The sequence below is a fragment of the Mchenga conophoros genome, linkage group LG3 (assembly GCF_057382185.1).
Source record: "Mchenga conophoros isolate Kocher_MC1m ecotype Shallow Benthic linkage group LG3, M_conophoros_male_GT1.1, whole genome shotgun sequence".
NCBI classification, from domain to species: Eukaryota; Metazoa; Chordata; class Actinopteri; order Cichliformes; family Cichlidae; genus Mchenga; species Mchenga conophoros.
Window position 1 is genome coordinate 20,269,537 of NC_140528.1, and position 11,764 is coordinate 20,281,300.

Genomic DNA, 11,764 nt, shown 5'->3' on the forward strand with positions numbered 1-11,764 from the left:
AATTCAAATTCAAATTTTATTTTTCACGCACACAGTCATACACAGTACGATATGCAGTGAAATGCTTGGACAACTGCTCGTGACCTAAAGAAAAAAAAAAAAGGAAATAAATAGGAAATAAATAGGAAAAATTAAAAAGGGTAAATTTAACTAGGAGGGAATAAGATATAAATTAAGGTTAAAAATGAAATAACTGTACAACACAAATTAGAATGAAGGGTAAATTTAACTGGGAGAATAACATAAAATATATAAATTAAAGTTGAAAATAAAATAACTGTACAACAAAATACACAATATAGAACTATATAAGAATGTATGAAGAAATATAAATAAATAAATATATACACAATAACAGCAGCTGTACAAGTATTAACTGGAAATGAAGAATATAGTGACCAGTGTTGTGCAATCCACATTATGTCTTGTGCAGTGCAAATATGCTTAAAGTGATTTAAGTGATGAAGTGAAAACAATGTCCAGAAAGTCCAGTGTGTGTAAGAACTGTATGTGTGGGTCAGTACTGTGTGGTGGTGTGATTGAGAGACCGTATCGCCTGCGGGAAGAAGCTCCTCCTCAGTCTCTCTGTGTTGGTCTTCAGGGAGCGGAATCGCTTTCCTGACCTCAGCAGAGAGAACAGTCTGTTGTTGGGATGGCTGAGGTCCTTCACCATCTTCCTGGCCTTGGTCCAGCACCGCCTGCTGTAGATTGAGTCAGGGAGCTCGGAGCGGATGGTGCGCTCAGCTGACCGCACAACCCTCTGTAGAGCTCGTCTGTCCTGCATGGTGCTGTTCCCGAACCAGGTTAAGATGTTTCCCGTCAGGATGCTCTCTATGGTGCAGGAGTAAAAGTTCCTGAGCACCTTGGAGGGCAGTTGGAAGTCTCTCAAGCGTCTGAGGTGGTAGAGACGCTGTCGGGCCTTTTCACCACGGTTTTGATGTGACAGGACCATGACAGGTCCAGCGTGATGTGAACTCCGAGGTATTTGAAGCTGTCCACTCTCTCCACTGGGCACTCGTTGATGACAGGGGTCTGGTAGTTCCTCTCCTGCTTAGTGCTGAAGTCCACTATCAGCTCCTTTGTCTTACTGACGTTTAGAAGGAGGTTGTTCCTCTGGCACCAGTTCTCCAGATTCCTAATCTCCTTCAGGTAGGCCGTCTCGTTGTTATCAGAGATCAGGCCCACCACGACGGTGTCGTCAGCAAACTTGATGATGGTGGTGGAGCTGGTAGTGGCCACGCAGTCATATGTGTACAGAGAGTACAGCAGGGGGCTCAGAACACACCCCTGGGGGGCTCCAGTGCTGAGAGTGGTGGAGGCTGAGACATGTCCGCCCATCCTTACTGCCTGTGGTCTGCCAGTTAGGAAGTTGGAGATCCACTGACACATAGATGAGCTGAGTCCCAGATGCTCCAGCTTGGTGGTGAGTGTGGAGGGAATTATGGTATTAAATGCAGAGCTGTAGTCTATGAAGAGCGTTTTAACATAATTCCCCCTTCTAGTGTCCAAGTGAGTGAGTGATGTGTGGAGGAGATGAGAGATGGCATCGTCTGTGGAACGATTTGGACGGTAAGCGAACTGTAGTGGGTCCAGTGTGTCTGGTAGTGAAGAAATGATGAAGTCTCTGACCAGGCGTTCAAAGCACTTCATCACTACTGAGGTGAGGGCTACAGGGCGATAGTCATTGAGAGAAGCAGACCATTAAGACATTTAAAAACCAATAAAAGAACTTTAAAATCGATCCTGAAATACACGGGGAGCCAATGCAGCGATTCTAAAACCGGTGTACTGTGGGCCCACCCTCTGGTCTTCGTCAGCACACGAGCTGCAGTTTTGTAAAAGTTGTAAGGGTGATATATTCTTTTTGGGGAGACCAGAGAGCAGGGCGTTACAGCAATCAATGCGACTGGTAATAAAAGCATGCATCAACATATATAGCTTAATTTTTTTAATATTTTGTACACAATAACAGAATAATTTCAGAAAAACACAAAATGACTGGTGTCAATATTATTTGCCCCACAAAAAAGGTCGAATATAAAACAATATTGCAAATATTGCACAGTTGAAAAAAAAAGCACTACAGCTCAGTTGTTCCCGCCATCCTTTGTCCTCCTGTTTCCCCTCCCTCTCCCCTCCAACGACGAGTTTGATGGTGTTACGGATTCAAATATTGGGGATGGATACAAGAGGAAAAACCACAATAACAACACTGGTCCGACCGGGTTGAGTCAAACGATGATTTTAATGATCACACGCGTGGGAGATGGACACCGTACGTAGACAGCATCAGATCTCAAAATGGTGGAGCATTGATCAAACTCTTATAGCCTCTGGTGCCTCCACCTTATCATAAAAGCCTAAACATTCACATGCTTTCTCTCACACGGCGCCTAAGCTACGACCTTGGCTCCCTGTTTATCTGCTCCTGCTGAGATGGGGCAGAAAACTCCAGCATGTTCTGTTCTCTTCTAATCAGACAAATAAGGCGATGACTTTCTGCGAACAGTATTTCTTATAACTCAGCAGTATAATGCATCATGAAACAATATCATTCATTCACAATAAATCAGCAGTCTAATGTAATGCAAATCAGTTTAACTAATGCAATAGTTATCAGCTTCTTCTAATTCAGGAGAATAATGCAAACTAAAACTACATAATAATTCACAATCTTCAATTAGGGGTCTAACGTGGCATAAAATAATATTATAATACCACATTGGCAAACTTCTTCCAATGTTTCCACTGAAGGGGTTGAAAGTTAAAAAGCGCCGAAGGTTAAGTTAGGTTTGGAGTAAATCATGGATGTGCGCACGTGTTTGTGTGCAGCTTGTAGTGCAAACGTGCGTGCAGAATTCATGCAGACATGTGTAACTGGTCCTTTTGAGGTAGAAAAGAGTGATGCGCGGTCAAGCTGGTAGTTGAAAGTGTCAGTCAGAGTAGAAGAGCATTGTGTAAAAATGCAAGTAATAACAAAAAAGTGCAAGTCATTAATCGCATCACCCTGAAAAACCTGAGTAAGGAGTGCAGCTCCTGATGAAAGGAGGAGCACTGAAAACCAGGAAATGATGTTTCTGGAACAGTCTGATGACTGAAGCTGGATGTTTGAAGTCTCAGTGAACTGCTTGTCTTTTCCCCACAGCTCCTCCCTCAGCGATGTATATGGCTATATGTTATGAACAATGTGCTGATGTCCGTATCAGGTAACAAACAGCGTGACACAAACGGAGAACATTGTGTCCACTCGATAATATGCTGCTCTAAAAAGGCTCCATCCTGCAGGCAAGTCGGCCCAGCTTTACTCGCACAGCCTGCCAGCTCTGTTTGAACAGAAAGGACATCTGCACAAGAAACACAGCAGCCTGTCGCTCAGCACCAACCGCCTCACTGAGCGGATCAGTCTCAGGCACGACACGCCATCACAGATGCAGGGAAACAGGAGCTGTAGGTGCAGCAGTGTTAATAATGTCATGTATGATGCTACCACTTGATTTTGAGGAAGGAGGATACTGTAAACCCAATTTTGTCTGCTTGTTCTGACCTGGATATTCTCTGTTGGCCACAGAAAGTTTACCATATCTGTAAAGATTCCTGACACTAAAGGTTGTAGGAGGTGCAGTGTAGGTAAGCAATGCCGAGTTACTCTGGTCAGTCTGTTTGTTCACGGAGAACAACTGCAGACACTTAGTCCTGCTCTCTCTGTTTCAGCAAGAAACCCATACACAGATAGTACATATCTGTGCGGGGCTGTCCCATCTGGCCTGGTTTTACTCTTGTGGTATGAGCCTCTTCAAAAGTTCATGCATCTAAAGGTTTGTACAGATATGTCGAACTTGCCACCTGAATAAATGTCTTCCTTTCTAACTCTACCCCAATTTCCACAATGCAAACCAGCCATTAGACCTGGATTACATAAAAGTAGACAGACAGCATATCAAAATCTGAAGCTGAAGAATGTAATTGATTTTTTTTAATAACATATGCATACTTTTTATTCAAGCCCAACAAGATTTTAGAGACTAAATAAAAGAAACGTTGTATAAACGCCGTCCAAAAACACCAACAGCACCTTCTCTGGGTCCAAGCTCGTGTAACTGAATGGTTACCATGTGTTTTCTGTGCTACAGGAACAGTGTTATCAGCACACAGTTCAACGCCAGCATGCACCATTAGATCACATAGCACAGATAATTGACAGTTTTTTTGTGAATGTCTCGCACATTTCATAACGATAATGTATGTACTGTGAGAACAGAGCTCTGTGTTAAGCCTGTCTGCAGTCCTAACACAGTGCTGCTTGGAGAAACACGCCTGTGCCACAACATTATGGAAAAGTGGCATCAGTCCAAAGACGTGCAGTTAGGGGATGGATGGATGGATGGATGGATGGATGGATGGATGGATGGATGGATGGATGGATGGACGGCTGGATGGATGGATGGATGGATGGATGGATGGATGGATCGACGGGTGGATGGATGGATGGATGGACGGGTGGATGGATGGATGGACGGCTGGATGGATGGATGGATGGATGGATGGATGGATGGAGGGATGGGTGGGTGGATGGATGGATGGACGGATGGGTGGACGGGTGGATGGATGGATGGACGGGTGGATGGATGGATGGATGGATGGATGGACGGATGGATGGATGGATGGATGGATGGATGGGTGGGTGGATGTTTGGACGAACAGATGGACGGGTGGATGGATGGATGGATGGATGGATGGGTGGGTGGATGGATGGATGGATGGATGGATGGGTGGATGGCATCGGTTTATCTTTAATCTCAAGATTTAATAATCATACAAGAATTCTGTTGTGCTGTTTTTGACGGTTGTATGAACAGGTTCAGCTCAGGTTTAACAAGCATCACTTAACCATCCATGAGAATTTATTTAGTTTTTTTTGTTTTCCTTGGTGACTGTTTCACAGCAACTCGCCATCAGACTCCCAGATTCTCTTCTCAGCTGTGTGTTGGAGTGAGAGACTGTAGTAATGATAAACCACCAACCGGCCAACAGCTCAGGTTTGATATTATAGAGCTGAACGGCGCTCCTGTTCCAGTGCCAGGTAGGACCGTTTCTGCGTGTCTCTGCTGACTTCCTGAAGCTTCAAGCTTCAACTTGTTGCAACAAGCTTCCTTCTTTCCGTGCATCAGGAGATAGTGGAGCACTCAGAGTCGTGCAGGTAACCCAGCTGGACCGAGACACTGTTCTCATCACCTTGGAAAGTAAGTCCCCTCGCATATTGTGAATCCTTCAAATGTCTTTCATGCTCATTCTCAATCTGTGTACTGTTTGGACAGGAACTGTAAAGATCGTGAACCTGCAAGGACTTCCATCCAGACAGCTGGCTGCAGAAATAGTCTTTGACTTCCCCATTGAAACACTAGGTAGAAATGATGATGTGACAAACAAAGTGAATGAGAGCTGATGTGTGTCCTGAAAGCTGAGTGACACCTCCTGTTCTGTCAGTCTGCTTGCAGGATAGTGTGCTGGCGTTCTGGAAGCATGGCCTCAAAGGGAGGAGTTTCCATTCAGATGAGGTGATGAACTAGTAAATTCATCCAACGTTGGCTGAGCTCGTATCATGTGCTTATCATATTAGTTCTAAGTCATTACACATGTGAATTTTCACTTTATGTGCAGGTAACACAAGAAATTACAGATGAGAGTCGTGTGTTCAGAGTTCTGGGAACAAACAGGTATGTTAACTGTATGCTGACAAGAGCTATCAATCACTGTGAGAAACTAGTAATCCTAGTACATCAGAAGTAATCAGGATAGTATTTTTCTTGATACTATTGTTAATAGACCTGGAAGTGATTTTCAGAGTAGCATGTGGAAGTAGCATGAATACTGCTAGCATTAATGGTAGCATTAAAGCAGGAGTCACACTAGAGTGTTTGTTCTGTTGGTTACTCAGATCCAAGGATTTAGGAAATGCAGCCTATGTGTTTGCATGCAGCCCTCCAAAGAAAAACAGCCATTAAAGTTACCAACTACCGTCTACCTGACACTTTGTACAGAAAACTACTTTCCTTAGTGCTAATTTTCTTTATTCTAGTGCCAAATCACAACAATAGTCACTTCAAGACACTGTATATTGTAAGGTAAAGGCCCTGCAATTATGGTGCACAAAGGTGAAAAACTCCCTTTTAGCAGGTGAAAACCTGAACCAGGCTGGGGGAGGGGCGGGCATCTGCTGCGATTGGTTGGGGGGGTGAGAGGAGGAAGACGGGACAAAGACAATCTGGGGAAGAGAGCCAGAGAATATTCTCAACTAATGATTGAATGCAGAGAGGTGTTTAAATAGATAGTGAGTGAAAAGGGCGACTGAAGAAGAAACACTTGGTGCATCAGGGGAACCCGCCAGCAGCCTAGACTTAGGCTAACTAAGGGAGGATTCAGGGAAGAAAGGAAAGTTTGAAGCCTAATGTTAAAAGTAGAGAGGGTGTCTGTCTCCCAAACCCAAACTGGAAGCTGGTTCCACAGAAGTGGTGGCTGTAGTTCAGGTGGGGGAGCAGGTCACCTACTCCCCGTCTACATGCCAGATATCCTGCATGAAAGTTGCTCTTCGGTGCATCCGTCAGAGTATGAATGGGTGTGAACGGGTGAATGAGGCAAGCTTTGAGTGCTCAGAGTAGAAAACCACTATATAAGAACCGGTCCATTTACCATTTACCAAGAGGGGCCTGGAAACCGAAGGGTCTGGCTCCCATTTTACTTTTAAATACTTGGAACGAAGTGCTCTAATGGGGTGATATGGTACTATAAGGTCATTAAGATAAGACAGGGGCTGATTATTCAAAACCTTTTATGTGAGGATTTTGAATCTTTTATTCTGGATAAAACAGGGAGCCAATAAATGTTCTGTTTCTAGTCCCTGTCAGGACTCTCGCTGCAGCATGTTGCTCAGAGCAGTCTGGAATTGATTTTTGACTAAATAATTAAAACTAATAATAATATATTACTATATTATATTACTAACAAATCCAGGACACCCCTGTTGATCCAGCAGCTCTTAATGAAGTTTGTAATAAGAATCGTGGTGAGTTCATTAGAAATATTTCACTTTTCTTTTTTAAATCAGTCATTACTGGAATCATCTGAAGTGCAAAAACAGTGGGATTATATATGAGAAGGACGGACTCAAAGACTGTCGTGTATCACATATGTATTACATCGATGTCCAAAATCAATGCATCATTAATGAAACTGAAACAAAAGTACTGAATTTCATGTGGAAGACCAAACCTCAGCATTCAGGAAAGTCTTATACAGGAGCAAAGATAATGGACGTTACCCGGAGTTTTCCACTGTGAAACCAGGAATAACAGCTTAAAAATGTTTCTGTGATCTAAATCATTGTCAGCCTGGCAGGCAAATAGCGTGGACACCAAAGTTTGTGAATGTGATAACCTGAGAACAAAGACATGTAGGATTTTAAATCGGTACCATAGGTGTGTCTACTGGGAGGCTGAGGCTTAGCGCTGGTGGCTGCCAGTACTAAGTATTATTATACAACCCTTATTTTAGTTGATCTTATCTTCTTTCCTTGTGTTTCAGTTAGTTTTTACTCAAACTGGGTGTAGAAGGAATCCCTGCAAAGGTTTCTTTTTCTTCTGTGTTATGTTTTATGTATTTCTCAGCTCTTTGCTTCCTTTTTTCTACTTTAAACTTGTTTGTATGCTGGTGTGTAAATGTTCACACTTATCATAAAGTTTAAAAAAGTAGTAGGCGTGGTGATGAGCAGGAACAGGAGTAAAACTCCAGTAAGTGTACCAGTACTGTACCAGTGTGTAGCATTAAAGTCAAACTACAGTGGTTGTAGTATCAGTAGAGTAGTGTTAGTACTAGAGATGGCACGATACCACTTTTTTATGTCCGATACCGATACCGATATCATAAATTTGGATATCTGCCGATACCGATATGAATCCGATATAGTGTTTTTTAATCAACAAAACTGTTTTTTAAAATATCCTGCTGCATTTTGCAAGTCTGCAAGTTCATACTCAAGTTTAAAACAACAACTACACTAAAGCTATTCTGTTATACCTGTATACAAAAAAAATATTTCATAGTTCAGCAATACTGATCAATCTAATAAACTTAGACCTACACCATCCTCCCTATTCTGGTATTTTAAAGAGTACTTAGCGTAAATATTAAGCAACCTAACTAATAGGGTTCCAACTCCCAGCAACAACAAAAATAAATAAATAAAAAATAAGGAACCACCCCTCACGCGCCACCTCATGATGCTTAATCGACGTAATCAACCTTAATTTGATGCAGTGTGAAAAAAAATGCACAGAAATCAATTATTTTTCAAGAAATATTAAATAGATTCAACATCTTTCTTCAACAAAATTGCAGACTGCACAGATGGTACCTTCCCAAAGTAAAAAGTACTATAGCTTACTAGGGTATATATTAGACTTAATAGTCACTATATACAGTAATTGACTTCTATTCATTTTACATCAAATTAAAACTTTGGGTGTCAGATAATTATTTATTAAAAGCTAGACATTTTAAATGAGAGTAAGAAAGAAAAGTATGTCTTTGTGCCCCCTTTTCCCTGTTCATGCCCTATCGGCCCCCCTGGCTAAACTTTGCTAGATCCGCCCCTGCACAGTTACCAGCGTCAGCTACATAAAAAAAGATCCTGGTGTAGAAATTAATATTAAATAAATTCTAACAACAGCTTATCAAGCTTAAACGTTCTGCTGTTGTTCAGCCGCTGGTTTCCTCTTTCTGGTGCAAAGTGGGCCAAAAACAAACAAGAGACACGGACTCGAGACAGAAAAGCCGATCAGCTGATCATTAAGCAGTTTCATGATTGAAGTAGCAACAAGAAGAGGCAGTCGCTTGTTAAGCTTAACGCAGGAATGCTTTACAAACATTCAGAGATGGACTTACACACTTGCTTTACTTCTCTCGGGGATAACTTTGTCGGAGATGAAATGCCAGGTTGCTAGCGAAGCTCTGCATGCTATCCAGACCACCGACAGGTCCCGCATGCCACAGCTGCTCTATCACGTGATGCATACGTTCTGAGGTGAGTTACGGCGTGTTGCAAGTTTTGTGAGGTGCTTTCGTGATATTTAATGGATCGGATTACCATCCATCCATCCATCCATCCATTCGCTTCCGCTTATCCTTTTCAGGGTAGCGGGGGGCGCTGGAGCCTATCCCAGCTGTCATAGGGCGAGAGGCGGGGTACACCCTGGACAGGTCGCCAGTCTGTCGCAGGGCTAACACATAGGGACAAACAACCATTCACACTCACATTCACTCGCACATTCACACCTAGTGGCAATTTGGATTATTCAATTAACCTATCCCCACAAGCTGCATGTCTTTGGACGGTGGGAGGAAGCCGGAGTACCCGGAGAGAACCCACGCAAACATGGGGAGAACATGCAAACTCCACACAGAAAGACCCCGGCCTGATGGTGGAATTGAACTCAGGACCTTCTTGCTGTGCGGCAACAGTGCTAACCACCGTGCCACCGTGCTGCCCCTCGGATTACATTTTTTATTTTTCTCCGATATCCGATCCAGTAATTTAGGTCAGTATCGGACCGATACCGATACATAATATCGGATCGGTCCATCTCTAGTTAGTACTAGAGGTGGGAGGAGTAGAAGCAGGTGGAGGCACTGGCTTTAGGTTAGTACTGCCTTTCTCTGGTTCTCCTTTACAACTCATCTCCTTCTCATTTGCTGACAATGTGCAGAGCCATCATCCTTCAGAGCACACCGACTGATGACCCGTCAGCACTGAGCAGCCTGTACATCCTGACAGGACACGAAAGCAGCTACTGAGAGAGGACACGGGGCTTCTCTTTCGACGGTGTTACCAAAGAAAAGCACAGCCTGTCTGTAACTGTGGGGTGGAAACGATGCTCTGTTTCACTGAGGCTGTGCCAGGAAACGGTTCAATGCTGGGAATGACAAATGTTAGGAAGGTATCCTGCTGACTGTCCAGCCTTCACCTGTACACAAGACACCTGTCAAGGTCCTCGCTGGGGTTATAGTTGATAAAGCTTTCTAGCTTTTCTTGTCTATTCAGCTTACCTGCTTAAATCAGACCTTTCTGTTAAAGCTAATGCAGACTCCACTGATCCGCCCGCTCAGTGTGGACGGGAGAATAACCTGAACATGGCCTCTGGGACATCATCGTACTGATGTTATGAAGCGCTCAGTCAGGTTTTCTTCTTGATCAGACTGAGGGGCAGACTGAGTGTGTTTTGGTGCCTCAACATTCAGTCATATTCTGTAAAGCCATTTTCTGTCTGCATGCTGCACATAAACTCTTTGGACCAGAGTGCTGTGACACCTACACCTTACACCTGCAGGAGCTGCTCGGCCATAGAAAGCTGCTCTGTGAAGTGCACGGCTTTTTTGCCAGTGTTGATTTTATGGGTTTAATGTAATAACTAATTTTTCACATCATCGTCTGAGTCGTAATCCCAACGAGGAAACCTGGAATGTAAAACTTGATGGACGCTCCAGCTGAAGAGTGAAGTGTCAGACTTTTAATGGATCTTTCAAGCATTAGCGTACTTACAATGGCAGAAACAGTGCCACGTCTAAAGCATAGGAGCCATCTTCATCTCATGCTTCCCATTTCATGCAAGTTTCTTCTCATCCTCAGATGGACAGAATTTGGTTTGCTGACTTCATTCAGTCACACCATACTAGAGCATAAAAAGTGGAAATAAACTGGCCAGTAAGAAAGTGTGATGCTTGAAAGTATAGCGTAAGGACAGCAGCAGCACTGCATTTACAGCTGATATGATGACTTCAGCATCTTTAAAGAACTGTGAAGGAATTATCAGTGCTAACACAACCTTAAGCACGTGATGTGACCGTATACACTGCTTACACTTTCAGTATCCTTACTTAAAGAGAACATCTCAGAAAAAAGTACAGTTAGCAAGAAGCTTTGAGAACAAGGCAGTGTTATTGTATGCTAACCACCGTGGTGGTGTAGCTTGTCCTGATAAAAAGTGAATGTGGTCACATTATACTTGTTAACTAAAATGAAAAAATAAAATAATTCCACTACATGGGTAAAGATATTTATGATATTTATGGAAAGGATACTATAAAAGTAACACTGGCCTTTCCATGAGAGAAACTTGAAGTACAGTATGCATGTTGAGATTAATGTTTGTTTAATATGTTTTTGCTACTATGTGAAGATGTGATGTTATTAACAACACAGAATAGACAGAAATAAAGATTTTCATATCTCTTGGAGTTTTATGAAGAGTTTGTTGGGTTGTTCTTCTTTGAATGTGTGGATCGATGCTTCTGCGATTTATATCTTAATCCTTCAATTTGTAAAAAACATTTTGAATTCCGTTTGAGAAGATAAATGAAGGTTCTTGCGTTCAAGTGGAGGCTCTAGCAGACTGAGAAAGTAACTGCATAACTGGTCAAAGGAGCTTGTAAAGAAAAGCGTCTGGACTTCTTTAAGTTACTTGAAGACGTTTCACCTCTCATCCGAGAAGCTTCTTCAGTTCTAAGGTCAAATGGTGGAGAGTCCCAGATAACTGCATAACTATGTTATTCCTGCACCCATAGCAGCAAGTAAGTGAAGGCAGTGATGAGGGCTGATGAGTTCTCAGATCACTCAGTCAGTCTCTGAGCGTCACCTTTATTGTGATCGCGCACTTTAAGCTTTCATGCCTGTATTTTTGCACAATTGTGATAATACTGTATTGAAAGAAATCTG

At 42.7% G+C, this 11,764-nt stretch overlaps 1 protein-coding gene across 1 annotated transcript; it reads left to right on the forward strand.

Moving 5' to 3' along the window:
* Positions 1-4,745: 4,745 nt before the first annotated feature.
* Positions 4,746-11,083, forward strand: LOC146577609 (mitogen-activated protein kinase kinase kinase kinase 2-like). Its single transcript, XM_085268401.1, has 6 exons — positions 4,746-5,080; positions 5,169-5,240; positions 5,316-5,402; positions 5,485-5,555; positions 5,659-5,714; positions 9,759-11,083. Exons 1-6 carry the CDS (start codon positions 4,894-4,896, stop codon positions 9,844-9,846), a joined length of 561 nt encoding a protein of 186 aa, XP_085124527.1. The 5' UTR covers positions 4,746-4,893; the 3' UTR covers positions 9,847-11,083.
* The last annotated feature ends 681 nt before the right edge of the window (positions 11,084-11,764 follow it).

Bases quoted from the DNA above. Each gene is read 5' to 3' on its own strand.
- LOC146577609 (XM_085268401.1), top strand. From the start codon at position 4,894: ATGAGAATTTATTTAGTTTTTTTTGTTTTCCTTGGTGACTGTTTCACA. The intron at 5,081-5,168 runs GTAGGACCGTTT...TCCGTGCATCAG, and splicing joins CGCTCCTGTTCCAGTGCCAG to GAGATAGTGGAGCACTCAGA. The intron at 5,241-5,315 runs GTAAGTCCCCTC...CTGTTTGGACAG, and splicing joins TGTTCTCATCACCTTGGAAA to GAACTGTAAAGATCGTGAAC.